The following is a 15,664-nucleotide window of genomic DNA, read 5'->3' as shown; positions in this document are numbered from 1 at the left end:
TAAATCTGCTGCCATACTTCCAGCCTTGTGCTGCTGGGACAGCAATAGAATATTTTCTTTTTACTCATGATACTGTTCTTTTGTTTCTTTCCATTCTTTTAAAGTCTAAACTGCATTTGAGCTCTGCCATTCCTCAGATACAGTGGATAGTGTTTCCAAATTCCTCCTGTTGTAGCTGTTACTACTTCTATCTCCTGTGCTCTCTGTTTCCCTTGGAGCTCTGCCATGGCTCCCTGCTCAACCAGGCTGCTCTGCTCACACATCTGCGTGTTTTCCTGGCTGTTAGGAAACAGAGGATGCTGTGTGTGTGCTGTGACTCACTCGTCAGGGTGCAGCCTCTTGATCACCTGCTCTGCCAGTCCTACCTTGCTGCACTTCTCCATTGTCATAGCACTTTTTGGGAAGTTTGATGCAGGATGGTTGCAGGCTGATGTGATTGTGGAGCCCTGGTTGTACAACAGTGTAACTGTGCTAAAGAAACCCACACAAGGCACACCTGGGCACTTTAATCTGTTCTTATCCTCAGAAACTATAGCCACTGCTTTGAATTCTGCTGATGCCTGGTATTTTATGTGGTGCTTCTCAATGCATTCACACCTGTTTACGCTCTCTGGTTATCACTCATAGTACAGTTTGTAAAGCCAAACAAAAAACTCAAACCCAGCTCACATCCTCCAAATATGATTCCCAGTTCAGAAAACGAGCTCTAAACGAAGCTGCCATCATGCTGAGGTCCACTGACATAACAGGAGCCAGGTTTGATTTTGGGGTTTCTTGGGGAGGATGTGAGTTAGCTGCTCTCACTGAAGTGCTCTGGTGTGTATCAGACTCCTCAGTGAAGCTGCAGTTGTTAGCACTGGGCTGGGAATGAAGAAGAAGCTGGTGACTGAAGCCGTGTGTCTCGGGAGCTGGGAAAGGAAGCGGGGACATGGACAAAAACCCAAGTGGTGCCTGGAAAGAAAAGCTGTGCTCTCTTTCCTGAAAGGGCCTTTTATCATGGAAACAAAACTTGATTCTTTCTGCTGAAGGAGTGCAGTATTTTGCTTAAAACTAGGTTTTGTAGTTACTTTGTTAATTATTTGAGCAGATAGGACCTACTTGTTACTCTTTTTTAGCTTTGTCTCTTGAGTAAATTTATATTTATATATATGCAACCTTTTAAAAATATTTTTTAATTCCTATCCACTAAAACATTTTGAAAACTGTTACAGCACCAATTTCTTTTGTGTTGCAGGTTTCTATAGCAGGCTGGGAACATCAGGAGAAAGCAAAAAAATTTCTCTCCTTGCCTGGGGTAAACACTTGACAGCAGTCATAATATTGTGTAAATGCTAATTCCTTATATATTTCTTGTCATCCCTAGCACATAGGTAGATTGCACTGTTTTGGAGTAAAATGATGAAGCAAAGACCATTCCTGCACAGGCATCCATGAGGTGGAAATGTCTCCTGCAGTTGTGTGTTGGCCCAGCCTGTGTAGAGATGAACACCGGGCACTGAGTGGGAGGAGATGGCTGAGGCTGATGCTATTGGGTATTTTAGAGCACGACAAGTTAACATATGCTGTCACTTTTGCATGGGTTGGGTTTTTCTAGCACTTAAGGACTATAAAGTCATGTTATACTATTGTAGTTTAAAGGTGGTAAGTACAGAATAAAAGGGATGGTCTGCATTCTAGGTCATTGTAGAGAAATACAGGTAATTGATAGTTTCTTACCTATTGTCAGGTAAAAGCTAATAGGACTGTAATACTGGGGTTCAGTACAAACTTATTGTCCAGTGCCTAGAGGGAATATGAGAATGAACCTTTGTGATCCTGTCACTTTCAGAGCCTTCCTTTTCTAGTCAGTGTTTGTTTGGGTAAACCCCATTACATCCCTGCCCCCTCACTTCCCAGGACATTCACACCGTTGGATAAGGAATAGTCACTGAGGACTCTGTATAAAACTGGAAGTGAAAAAGATGCAGAATTTTGCTCTGACAGAAACAGTAAAGAAGGCCAGTCCAAACCAGTAAAAAATGATACAGTCACTGTGTGATGGTACGTTAGGGACAGACACTTGGAAAGAGAAACATATGTAAGGTCCAGGATAGGACTTGTACAGGAACAAATGGACACAGAATATGTGCACCTCAGTGTGTGAAAGGAGAGCATTGGCTGGAGGCTGTAGAATGTGCTTTCAGAGTGCCTGGCAGACTGCTTTTAATGTGGGCTTGTGTGTGTGTGTTAGGACACAGTTTCTGATTCCAGGGACTGGGCCCAGGTCACGTGGTGCCTTTTACTCCTGGGTGTCCATGGGTGCTGCAGCTTAGGTCTGGTTTTATCCTATGTATAAGGATAAAAATTCCTTGTCACTGATCTCAAATGGTGCATAAACACATAATGTAATGCTTTGGAAGGAAACAAAGGAGTATGGGCAGCAGGGGAGAGGGGGATTCTGTCCCTCTACTCCATTCTGGTGAGACCCTGTCTGCAGAGCTGTCTCCAGCCCTGGAGACTCCAACACAAGATAAGACATGGATCTGTTGGAGTGAGACCAGAGGAGACCATGGAGATGCTCCCAGGGCTGGAGCCCCCCTGCTCTTGAGCCAGGTCAAGCGAGGCTGGGAGAGCTGGGGGTGCTCCCCTGGAGAGGAGAAGGCTCCAGGGAGAGCTCAGAGCCCCTTGCAGGGCCTGAAGGGGCTCCAGGAGAGCTGGAGAGGGACTGGGGACAAGGCCTGGAGGGACAGGACACAGGGAATGGCTCCCACTGCCAGAGGGCAGGGCTGGATGGGATATTGGGAATTAGGAATTGTTCCCTGGGAGGGTGGGCAGGCCCTGGTACAGGGTGCCCAGAGCAGCTGGGGCTGCCCCTGGATCCCTGGGAGTGTCCCAGGCCAGACTGAATGGGGTTTGGGGCACCCTGGGATAGTGGAAAATGTTCTTGCCTGTGGTAGGGAGAGGAATAAAATTGTGTCTAAAGTCCTTTCATTCCAGACCATGCCATTATCTTCAATTCTGTGCCTGCTGTGTTCTCTGGGAACTTGTTGCAAGGAAAGGATACTCAGTGTACTGAAGACAGCATAATAAATTTATATGAGTGGCATCCTGCTCTTCTTCACCTGTCAGGAGCATAGTTCCTCAGTCCTCCCCAGTGCAGCATCCATCCAGGAAGCGAGAGTGCTGACTGCCAGGGCTCACTGTGGGTCACACTTGGAGGGATTAGTCTTGTTTGGGGTATCTTTCCCTGGTCTTTAAGGGCCCATTTCCATAATTTTTGTTAGGACCTGGTTCTGTTCAGTAATTTGCTGGAATATTCATGTTTATGTGACTTTTGGGACAGACTGAAAATATCCATAAAGCAGCTGTTGCTCTGAGCCTTCAGAGCAGGGCTGGACCTGTGAGGGATGTTGGATCCTTCCCATCCTTGCAAAAGTCATTGCCAACTGTCCACCTGGTATTTTTTCCCTCTTAAGCTTACTTTTGTTTTCTTAGCGTGGAGAAATAAGGTAGGGTCCAGGTGCTCAACATTTTTCTAATTGTTCAATTACTCATTTTCTTAATCAGAGGTAAATAATCTCAGTAGGTAAGTGGTGGGAACCAACCATATTTGATCTCATATTTGATCTCTTTGATTTGAATGTTATAGAGGAGTCACAAAAACCCTGCTGTGGGTACATGTTAGCAATATTGATGAGAACTTTTCGGATGTTGTCTGTAGGTCTCCAAAGGATGGAGTTAAATCCTACCTGGCTGGCACAGAGCGGTTTGCCGTTAGCTCTGTTCTGTGTCTGGTGTCACGAGAGGCTGATTTGGAGCTGGTTTAGCACCAGGGCTCTGAGGGAACAGGGTGTTGTTTCTGTGTCAAGCTTGAACACAGGGGATCTGGCTTCTCTTAGAGTTTTAGCAGACAGCAGAAATTACCTGTGAGTGTTTATACAAAGGGTGTATTAGACAGCAGGCTCTGACATTGTCTGGGTTCAGCTGAGTTTCTGCTGGATTAGGTTTCACAAGGAAGCAGCCAAAGGCAGAGGCTGTGCCAGGAGCTGGTGCAGCTTTGCAGTCAGCCTGTTGGCATGAAAACACTGGGGGTTATTTGGGGCTTCCTTCCATTTCCTTGTGGATTTTGCACTTGCAATCCTGACGCCTCAGCAGATTGGGTATCCTTTTTTCTGTATCTGAAGTTAATCTACAGTTCTCTTGCAGCCCTTTTCATTTCCTTTGACATTTGTGTCACGATACTATCATTGGACACCTGTGTCTGTATTTGGTGTTCTGAAATGTCAGAAAAGCATAAGGAAACTTCCTTGTCAGCTAAGACCATTGCAGAGCCAAGCAATGTGATAAAAAAGAGCTATTTCACCGCAGAATCCTTTACCATAACAATTAGCTTTGTCTTCTAGTGTCCTTAAGCCTAACAATAGAACTTAATAACTTAAAAGTAGTATATTGTTAGAGGAAAATAGCATATTTTCCTATGCATGCTTACAATTTTCTTTAGAAAATCCCATAGATCTGATGGAAAGAAGGAGAAATTGGCTGAAAGAGGTGTGTCTTGGGTTGAATTGCAGTTTTTTTATTGCCCTGAGATAGTCTTGAAAGTATTTTAGTTATTTTTAGGCTTACACTGATAAGAACCTGTAATTGTTGGAAAATTGCAACCCAAAATTATCTTAGTATGTATATTATAATTGATAGTAGCAATTGTGGCGATTGGAGATAGAAGAAGAACAAGTATCCCAATAAATACCCTTTTCCATAAATATTTTAGGGATTTTTATTTCTAATATAAAATTCTTCCTTTAAGAGTTAAGAGTAAACTTAAATAAAGTGACAGTACATTAATTGTCTGCCTTAAAGAGAATTTTTCACTCTTCACTTTGATGCTGTGTTTGGGAAACTGGCTGCTTGTTAGCTGTATTAATGAAGGATTGGAAACTTCTTTTTCCTTCTTGTCCCCAGAGGTGGAGGTTGGGATAGCCAAAGAAATCAGAAGAGTCTTCATTTCATACCTGCCATTCATCCGTTGACGTTTTCTCACTTTCTGTTCTCTATCCACAAGGCTTTGTACTGATGAACTTGGTTAAGTCATTGCCTTTGTTCCACACCCATAAAGTTTGCAAGGCTGGTCAGAGTTGATGTTTTAGCCCTACATTTCTTGCTGTTAAAGGCTGCTCTGTCCAATGCCTGCTGTCTGTGAAGGCAGAGGGATGTCCAGAGTGGAAATAAAAGACCTCCGAGTTACTCATGATGTGTGCCAGCCTTGGGAAGCCTCCTTGGCTTACTGAAATATTTGCTGTGTGGATTATGTATGTTAAGTTCACTTCTTGTTTGCATTTCCTTTCAATTTAGTAGTGATAATGTTATTTTTTTAGGATTAATTTTAAAAAATGTTCTTCCCTTTAGGACACAGCTTAGGCTACGGCTTTGTGAACTACGTAACTGCTAAAGATGCTGAAAGAGCAATAAACACACTGAATGGCCTCAGACTTCAGTCAAAAACTATCAAGGTAGGAGCTCTTCAGTCATCTGTGAAAACAGCACTGTAATAGACTTTATTCTGATGGTAAAGTTTGTGTGCTCCCAGCTCCAGCAAGCATGAATCTGGGAGGAGAGTAGTGAAGTGTTTTGAAACAGCTTAGTATTCGAAGGTTTCCTTTCTTTATATTCCCACCATTTTTACAGCAGTGGAGGGACCATTATAGATGGTTGCCAGGCTTTTTAACTCATGCACATCTTAGATGCTTCATAATATTCATTGTAAATCTTGTTAGTACACATGCACTCCTTTCCTTATCCAAAACAACAGCTCGTGCTCTGTGTGTACGATTCACTCCTGCTTGGGTGATCTATGCAGCTTTCTCCAGTAGCAGAAATTAGGACAGAAAACTGCACTCTGCTCATGCCATCTTCTTATGAAGCTTTAGAAAATATACTGGCAGGACAAGTTCCTGATGTGAGCTGTGGCAGGTCCAGTGGCCGAGTCAGAACTCGGGATTCTTCGCGTGGCAAAAGTGTTTGCTGGGAGCATTGGTATTGGTCTGTCGCTGTCTCCTTACAGCAATGTTAATCTAGTTATTATCTCTTGGATAAGCCCAAAATGACTGATATTATGTAGGGACATGTCCTTTCTCCTGTTGTTTGGTTGATTTTCCCCGACTCTCTCTTGGTTCCATTTTTTTGAACTCCAGTAAAATTGCATGTGTTGGTAATGGGGAGGTTAATTAAATTGGCCCATGACAATAAATTGATCTTCCCTGTTAATACCCTAAGCATGTATTTTTATTTGTTTTAAAGGTTTCCTATGCCCGCCCAAGTTCTGAAGTTATCAAGGATGCTAATTTATATATCAGTGGCTTGCCCCGGTCAATGACACAGAAGGATGTAGAAGATATGTTTTCCCGTTTTGGGCGCATCATCAACTCACGTGTGCTTGTGGATCAAACCACAGGTGAGTTCTGGGACGTTGGCTGCAGAAAGCTGGAGTGTACAGCATGTGTTTGGTATTTTCTGAGACTGGCAGTACCTAAACTTCTGTAAATTAGATTTCCACAAGCTAACCATGACACCTGCTGTCAACCAGTGATAGAATTTTAACAGGATATCCATGTTCTTTGATTTTTTTTTTTAAACACAGAATGACTCACGCTGCCTTTTTGCCAACTTACAGCGCAAATCTCAGACCATATTAAAATAGGATTATTGTCATTTTTATCAGCTACTGGTTTGCAAATCTACTTTCTTGCTCTGACGCTTGCTGGCTCTGCAATGCACTGTGTTTCTGGGCCATGTGTGTAACCTGGAGTGCTGACCTTACCTTGACTTTATACACATGCAGCTCTTATCCACTGGTCAGTTACAGATTTAAAGCAAAACAAAAATGTGTTTTGTCTTTTGTACCAGCCTGGAACTCACTCACTCAATTTTCTCATATTTTAAACCATGTGAGATGTCTTACAGGCCTCTGTAGTTACTGCTAAGCAAAGGAATTAATTTCATACACTTAGTACTGCCCTGAAAGTTCTAAATGTATTTTGCGTATTAAAAAAGAGAAAAAAAAAAGAAAAAAAAAAAGAGAGGAGAAGATACTTAGGCACTTGGCTCAGGGAAGACTAAAGTTAAGGGTTTTTTTGTGGCAATTCTGACTCTGTTACAGTGTGTTTTCAGAGTTTTAAGTTCTTACCCCATTATTTCAGACAGTATAACTGTCTGGCTTATCCTGTCACCCAGCTGTTCTGTGGTTTTACTGGTAGACCATATGTCATGTATTAATCTGGAGAGAGCTTTTACAAATACACTTTTTCATTGATTATGCATCTGGTGTATTGGAATAGAAGACAATCTAATTCTAGTAGCTCCACATTTAACATTTATAACTGGGATGTACATTTATACACATCACTTCAGAATCAGCTTTTTCTGCTGTAGTTCGGAGTGGGCCACCAGCAGCTCCTGGTGGGCTCAGTCTGAGTGCAGGCTGAGGTCTGCAGGGCTGTGTCCCCATCAGAGCCAGCTCCTGGTCCAGGCACCACTTGCAGGTGTTTGGTCAGATGGTGCTGCAAATATGACTGTACATCAGAGAAACCTGAGGTGACTTGGTGAGATCTGGGGACTGGCATGGCAGACACTCCATGGTTGAGTGAGTAAATCCCATCCTGCCTAGAGAAAATTATTTGTTTTGCCCAAGTCTGATATCTGCATGGTCCTGTCCCTAGAGCTGGTTATCTAGGATGCAGCTGTAATGAAAGGCAAGAAAAAGACTTGTGGAGCACAGCAAACTTAGTAATGCAAGTCTCAAAACTAGTCATCCCTCTCTGACAGTCCATGGGGTCTGGAGAGCATCAGGATTTTACAGAGCTGTAAAATGAGATGACAGAAGTCATACAAATAAAATCCCCCCAAGAATAATACAGTTTTCATGTGTGTGCTGAGGCCTGATGCTGTGTAATTCAGCTCAGAATACACCACCTGCTTTCCCATAGCCTTGATTATGCATTGACTGAAGAGTGGGTTCTGTTACATCTCACAGTCAATGCTTGCAAAGCCTGGACTTGCCTTCCCACCAGGAATGTAGCTATGCCCTGGCTTTAAGCCTGCCTTCCATATCTTGATCTGATCCCACTGAAGACACGTTTTAATTTGTACTTAGCTGTACCTTCTCACAGTGGTGGTACTCCAGCTTTTGAAAATTATTCTGTTTAAAAATACACTTCCTAAAATACTTACTTTTAAATGAATGCTTTGAGAAGCACTCAGATGAGCAGCATGAAAGTGGAGGAGTCACAGTAAGCTGAGCTCTAGGATGGGCCTTGCTGAATTCTGAATGATGCTGCTACCCCGGGCCTTCCCAGGGTGGGCCATACCCTTCCCCCTGGCACGGAGGCTGATCTCTGTGGTACCTGAGCATACAGTGCTGTCAGCTCTCCTCTGGTCAGCCCATGTGTTATTTGTCAGAATGCAATCACACCATGTTTGCTTCAGGCCCAGGCCTTCACATACTGCCTTTCCTTCTGTGAAATGGAGAAAATGATCCTCAGCTGTTACCAACAACCTTGTGCTTTATGATGAGTTTAACTTCTCTGTCTGGCTTTGAAGATGGTCCTGGTTGGATGTGAAGAAAACAAAGTATCTGATATGTCCCTTTCTGAAACAGAGCTAACAAAGTCCTACATTTAGTCTGGCCAGGATACCTCCTTTGGAATGGCACTTAAACCAAATGTGCCCTTTCAGCTGCACTGTGATAAACCGTGTTTTCAGCCTATGGTCAAATGACAGATGAGAAGCAAGGAGAGGAGAGGAGAGCTCACAAGGCATAATTTGTACCTCAGTCAGAAGGAAACAGCATCCAGGGGCTGGGATGAGGAAAAAAATACACAAATTTTTAACAGCTGTGATATTGGTTCAGTACAGCTACCAAGAGGTAATTCTTAATTAATTTTAATGACTAAAAATAATCTATGTGCCAGCTGGACATAGTGTATATGGTGCAGGTGAAATTCTGATCTCTCCATTAAAAAAGGTGGAAGTCCTTTATTATAGTCAAATATTTGTTCCCTCATCTCTGAACCTGAGTGTGTTTCTAGTATGGAAAAATGAAAACATTTGCAAAAATGTATAAATTCTGTGTTTGTGGATGCTCTTTAGTGATAAAGTAATTGAAACTAAGAGGTTTGGGTTTGTTTTTAACCATCTGGAGTTAATTTTGTTTTTTCTTACTTAATTTAAAGTGTTGAGGAGATTTTTGTGAATGGAAATGTCAGTTGGTGATGAATATCATAGAATACTTCCACATATTTTTTTAAGTATTTAGTCACTGTGGTGGTTATAGCTGAAATGAGTATGCTAATTTGTTTTTGGTTTCTTAATTTTGTATGTAATCCTCCAGCTGCTGAAGAAATATAAATGTAGAGAACTTGAAAGCTGTGACCATAGAAATACTAAACTTTTTTGGATTTTGTTTTCAAAGTTATTTTGAGTTTATCCTGAACTTCAATTTTTTGTTTTTGTTTGTTTGTTTGTTTTTTATTGGTTTGGTTACAAGGTTTGTCCAGAGGGGTCGCATTTATCCGGTTTGACAAAAGGTCAGAAGCAGAAGAGGCAATTACAAATTTCAATGGTCACAAACCCCCAGGTTCATCCGAGCCCATTACAGTGAAGTTTGCAGCCAACCCTAACCAGAACAAAAATGTGGCGCTGTTGTCGCAGCTGTGTCATTCACCAGCTAGACGGTTTGGAGGGCCAGTGCATCACCAGGCACAGAGATTCAGGTAGGTTAGGAGGAATAAATGCATTGAAGGCTGTGCTCCTGTTGCCATGGTTGTGTGGGGAGCTGTGCCCCCGCATGTGTCCTCAGCGTTATGTAAAGAAACTGTTGCATTAAAATATGATTAAAGAAAAATCTTACTTGTAAAATTTATATTGAAGTTAGTATGTAAAGGTACCTGCACTCTTGGTGTCTGTTTCCACTACTGGGTTACAGTGAGGGGACAGCAGCAGCAGGTTCCAGGTGGGTGTTGGTAAGTGCCTGTCTCAACAGATCCCCATTCTGTGGTCTATATATCTGAACACAGATGAAATTTGGCAACTTAATTAAAGCTCTGAATGGTTGGTTCCAGCAGGGAGATGTTACAATAAGAGAGGAAAACCTTATTTCTGACAAGGAGGTTCTGTGGGATTCCTGCCTGCATTGCAACTTGTGCAGGGTTCTGCCTTCCCTCGAGGCCTCATGAGTTTACTGATGAGAATATTGAGCAGTTGCAGCTTCCGTCTGCTTCCAGGGCTATGGAAGACACTGTGCTTTGCCATAGAAAATTGCTTTGGTTGCTTTGAATATGAATTACTTGAACTGGAAGTGCCTTGGGTGTTCATGGAGGAAGCTGATGGTTGGAAGGTGCTCTGGAAAATGCAAGGTATTGACTGTCTTGAAGAGAAGCAATAGGCTTTGAGATGATACATGTTTCTGAGAGTAGTGGTTCCCTGTTGAGAATTTACTCTTTTTTTTTTTTCTCCCATGAGGGATCCAATGAGCTCAGTAAAATTGGACTAAAATCTCAGCCACCTTTTAGCTGTGCTTCTCTTCCAGTGTTGCTGTCTCCTGTCCACAGTACTGTAGCTCAGCATTTTGAGCACAGCTCTATGTAATGAGTCTCCAGAGAAAATTCATACTTTGTAGTCAGTTGTGGTTTTATACTGAGAGTGGTTGAACAGTTTGCTCAAGGAGACAGTGAAGTTTCTGTCCTTGGAGATGCTGAAATCTGGCTGAAATTGATACCAAAAGGATTAATCTTTCTTACTGTGCCTGTGTAGTTTTAGCAGGAAACAGGGTATGCAGGATCTGCTTTCTCAGCAAGGATGGTTGGAAGATAAGGAGAAGACATCTAGCTTAGGAATGCAGCCACAGCCAAAAGAAGGACTGAACCTGGGAAATTAGGGAGAGCTTTATGGGAATGAGCAGAATATGCAGGTGGTGACTGTATATAGGCAACACACCTGTAGAAGATCATGTGCACACAAGGTGGAATTATCCCCTGTGCAGCCAGGCCTGTAATGAATAATGAATGTCCTGAACACTACATTGGTGTTAAGAAGTTTTATTTGACCGGTTTTTGGTGAGTTTCAGTGACAGGATGAGCCTGAGCAACCTGCTCCGGGTGCCCTGCTTTGAGCAGAGGGTTTATTAGAGGATTTCCAGAGGCTCCTGCCAGCCTCAGTTTTTCTCCAGTTCTCTTCAGCTGTAGCCCAGGGAAGTCAGCTCAGGCAGCTCCTTGTTTCCGTGACAAAGTCACCCAGATCTCCACACCAAACCTCCTGAGCCATGCTGAGGAATGAAATTCTGCATTTAGGTGAATTATTAAAAAATCAACACATCTGCCTTTTGTCTCAGCCAGGGCTTCAGTGTGTCCGGATTCCAGTCAAATATTTTTCATTCTTAACATTCTTAATTTACGTGGACATTTTCATCATTGCTCTTCCCCCTAAAATTTATGCCAGGATCAAAATGCATCAAAATAAGGAGTGCAAATAATATTCACATCCATAATTAAGAGACCAAATACTTTAAATTCAATCCTGTAATGATCACTCAGGAACAATAAAAATGATTAATGTATTTATATTAAGAGTGGCTGGTGAAACTAAATTTTAATAACCAGTTTGTTCATTATTCTCTTAATGTACCATTTAGAGCAGCATTAATGTCATTTGTGTGCATTTCATAGAATCACAGACTGGTTTCTGTTGGAAGGGACCTTAAAGCTCATCTTGTCCCACCTCTGCCATGGGCAGGGACACCTTCCACTGTCCCAGGGTGCTCCAAGCCCTGTGCAGCCTGGCCTGGAACACTTTCAGGGATGGGGCAGACACACCCAGTGTTTCGTAGGCTTGGGATGTCACAGTGGGGGTTAAGAGGAAGAAAATGTTCTGTTCCATGTCTCTGTTCCATCCCTGCTGCCCTGGGAGCTGTGTCCTGCTGCATGTCTGTGCCCAGTGCTTGTTTGTCAGCACGCGTTGGCTGGCTGCTGCTCCCAGTGGCAGACCTGCTGCTGGGGGAAGAGCTGAAGATTTTGGGGTCTCACAGCCTGGCAGAGGTCGGAGTAGAGCACTTGAGGTAAGGCTGTGCTTTCAGGAAGACGCTTTGGACACAAGAGCCCCCAGTTGACTTGCAGACACCAGCTCTTCATCTCTGCCTCGTCACAGACTTGTGAGAGCTCCAACACTAACTACAAAGCTTCCTTCTCTCCTTCACTTGTGCAGGCATATCTGTACACGTATGCACAATGCTTACACCATGGAGTCATGGAATTATTAAGGTTGGAAAAGACCTCCAATATCATTAAGTCTGTCCCACAGCCCTTTGTATTTTTCTTCCCACCTTTAGCGTTAGCTGCAAGTTCTTCTAGTGAGTCTGTCTTCCTCGAAGGATGCTGAACTGAAGGAGTTGTGATTACTCATGCTGTGGTTAAGCTCAGGAGCCTGAGTTTGGGCAGAGTCTTGTTTGTTTTGGTAGTGAACAAGGCATGATGAATGGATAAGCAGCTTCCACAGAGCCCTCAGTCGGTATAAATTAAAGTTGTGATCTCTGCTCCACAGAGGTTGAATACGTAACCTGATATTTTGATTACATTTCATTTCATTTCATCATAATCCCTGTAAATCCAGGATTAAGCCTTTAGTATCTAATTTGTAATTATTAATTTCCTACAGATATTTCTCCAACCCTTTGTTTAACGTTCTTTTAATCCTTTTGAATTCCTGTGGTGTTTGTGGCCCACATCAGGAGCTGGTCTTAGTGCTGTGTCCCACTGGATTCCTGGGCTAATTCAAAGACCCAGGCTCTCTGTTCCATCCAGAGGGAATGATGCCACAGCATGGGGTTGTGTCTGGAGGACAGATAAACATCTGGGGCAGGGGTTTCTTTAGCGTGTAAGATTGTTTACTTAAAGAAAATAGCAGATCTCCAGGTGCTGAGCTGTGATGAAAGGGAGGGGTTTAGCTCCTGAAGCATGAGGAGGCTGCGCAGGGCCCCTGGAAGTCCTGTGCTTTTGCAGCTCTCCAGAGCTTCATAGTAGAGCAACATTCTTTCAAACCTCAGTTATTGCCAGTTCAGCTGATACTGCTTTGAGATTTGTTCAGATTTGGAGCCAGTTCTCAGTTCCTGTAATAGGCATAACTCTACCAGAATCAGCCCATGAGTTCTGCCCTGAATGCCTGAGCCATTTCTGATAGTTCTTTGATGCGAGGGGAAATGCAAGAAGACTGTTTAACCCTGTCAGTGGTATGGTTGTTCAGACAGCTCCTGTACACCTGCTTGGTTTCTTTCCAGTGAAGTTGTTTAAATTTTCAGTTTTTAAACCAATTTGTAATTTGGATTCAAGCTGTGTGTATTGAGTAGAAACCGTTTCATCCAGAGTAGTATTTCATCAGAGTTCTGGAAAATATGGGAGTGAAAACCCATTTGCTTCTGTTCTTCCTTACGTGGTTGTTTGACCCAACACCCTTACTTTTTTCAGGCTTAGAGCTTGTGTTACTGAGTTCTCAATAAGATTTGTATTGGCCAAAGCAGATCTCTTCTGTCTTTAACAAAGACAGCAGAAAAAGTTGCTTGTCAGAAGGACATTGTCAGTGTATCTGAGCTCCTGCTCTTTGTGGAACTATTAAAAAATAAAAAGCTGCCAAGCTCAAGTGCAGTGGCAACACAAGCTGGTATTAAAACTAATGTTCCTGCTTATTGGCATCGCACCTGTGGTGCTGCTGTATGGAAGTGTCCTCAGAGTACAGGGAAAAGAGTTCAGCAAAACCAGCACAAAGCTGCGTTAGGGGAGGTTTAAGTTGGATATTAGGGAAAGGTTCTTCCCCCCGAGGGTGCTGGCCCTGCCCAGGCTCCCCAGGGAATGGTCCCGGCCCCAAGGCTGCCAGAGCTGCAGGAGCGTTTGGACAGCGCTGCCAGGGATGCTCAGGGTGGGGGTGTTGGGGTGTCTGGGCAGGGACAGGGGCTGGATTCCATCCTCGTGGGTCCCTTCCGACTGAGGAGTTTCTGTGGTTGTATGAAAAGAATTTATAGGATTTGCATAGACCTAAAAAGAAACTGCTTTCATTTAAGAGTGTCATTTCTGAGATTACATTCTCCAGTGAGTTAAACTCATCTCAGGATCTGTTAAATGAAGCAGTCTGTTAATGGCAGAGGGAGCAAAAGGTCATTAATAGAAATATGAAGCTTATAAAGTAAAAAAGAGTTATGATGGAAAATACAGTGTTGTTGATACCTAATGCCCCAAGATGTTGGCATATTAGGTTAGCATGGCTTGAATGAGCCATCCACAAATAACACTGGCTACAGACTCTTTGGGAGGGTTGAAAAAGCAATGTGGAGGAGACAGTATAAAAATAATTTCAACAGAAATGAGGACACCAGCTGTAAGTGTGCTAAGACTGAGATAGTTCAAATTATAATATTAAAGGAATTTTAAAACCACTTTCTCTGAGACATCTTGGGTCTCTGTTGGCCTTTGTGTTTGCCATGGTAGGACATTCTTTTAAACATCCTTAATAAATGTAACTTCTTAAAGGTCATCTTAAATTGGCGTGGCTACAAAAATCTGTCCTGGTAGGACAGAGAGCTGTGTGTCAGCTGCTCTGGCCCTGCTCATGCAGCCTGTTACCCTGAGCTGAGAGAGATCTGGGGTCCCTCTTGTGCAGAGTGAAAACAGAGATTGATCATATTGGCTGAATAGTATCTCCTACAGGTTTCTTTTGAAATTACTTTTCTAATCTTTTAGGGCACTTGTTTGGTTTTACCCTGTTTGGTTTGGGTATTTTAATAAACCTGTAACATATTTGTGAGTCAAAGCAGGAAGAGAGGACAATCTCTTTGAAAATAAGTGCATCTAAAGAGCAGAGGTACTTGCTATTTTAAATTATTTTGTCTGTAAAAAGCATTTAGATTTGTTGTTTTCTTGCATTTAACACCAGTTGCTCTTCTACAACTGATTGCAGTCCTTGATATGGTGTTTCCTGGGCAGAGCCTGAGCCTTTGGAGCAGGCAGGGGCAGAGCTATACTGACTGCTGGAACCAACATCAGGCAATTCTGAGCTCAGTGGTTTGAGAAGGGGATTCAGGACTGGTGATCTGTTGAGATGGAAACTTGACAGATATTAAGATAAATTCATCCTACCAGATTATTACTCACTTGGAAAGAAGCTACAGAACTGAAGGTGTCTGTCAGAACAAGTAAGTGTATCAAGCATGCAAGCACAGGAGCATTTTTATACAAAGCCAAAAGAAATACCAGATGTGTCACCTCTTCATCAGATCACACGGGTTGGTATGTCTCATTCACCTTGTGGTACTTCTAACTGCTTTTTCAGATTGGCTTAGTACAAGGCTTCCCAAACATGTTTTTTCTTGGGGCTGGCTGTCAGAGAGTTGCTGCAGCTCAGGAGTGTCCCACTGTGCTCCAGGAGCCCCTGGGCTGCAGAGCAGCAGCGAGGGAGGGATGGAGTGGCACTTGTTCTGGGGACAGGACAGTCCAGGAGCTCAGGTGTCCAAGGCAGTGAGCTCTGAGCACCAGAGAGCCTGGGGAGATGGGCACTGAGTGGTTCTCGTGTGTGAGTGCACAGTGGTGTGTGTGTGTGTGGTGTGAGTGTGCACTGCCACCCCTCTGCTCCCTTCCCTCCCCGTCCTCCTCGA

At 43.2% G+C, this 15,664-nt stretch overlaps 1 protein-coding gene and 1 long non-coding RNA gene across 3 annotated transcripts in view; both read left to right on the top strand.

Annotated features, from left to right (window-relative positions):
* The window catches only part of LOC137463208 (uncharacterized), a 58,705-nt gene that overhangs the window by 15,445 nt on the left and 27,596 nt on the right, over positions 1-15,664 (top strand). The gene's annotated exons all lie outside the window — the stretch shown is intronic.
* The window catches only part of ELAVL1 (ELAV like RNA binding protein 1), a 29,732-nt gene that overhangs the window by 11,192 nt on the left and 2,876 nt on the right, over positions 1-15,664 (top strand). For both annotated transcript variants that reach the window (XM_068174292.1, XM_068174293.1), the window contains exons 2-4: positions 5,386-5,489; positions 6,277-6,430; positions 9,521-9,746. In XM_068174292.1, coding sequence (XP_068030393.1) covers positions 5,386-5,489; positions 6,277-6,430; positions 9,521-9,746 — 484 coding nt within the window. The remainder of the gene's footprint in view (positions 1-5,385; positions 5,490-6,276; positions 6,431-9,520; positions 9,747-15,664) is intronic.

This window comes from Anomalospiza imberbis, chromosome 27 (assembly GCF_031753505.1).
Source record: "Anomalospiza imberbis isolate Cuckoo-Finch-1a 21T00152 chromosome 27, ASM3175350v1, whole genome shotgun sequence".
Lineage (NCBI taxonomy): Eukaryota > Metazoa > Chordata > Aves > Passeriformes > Viduidae > Anomalospiza > Anomalospiza imberbis.
The sequence above is the reverse complement of the archived record's forward strand: the minus strand, read 5'-3'. Positions and strand labels throughout refer to the sequence as shown.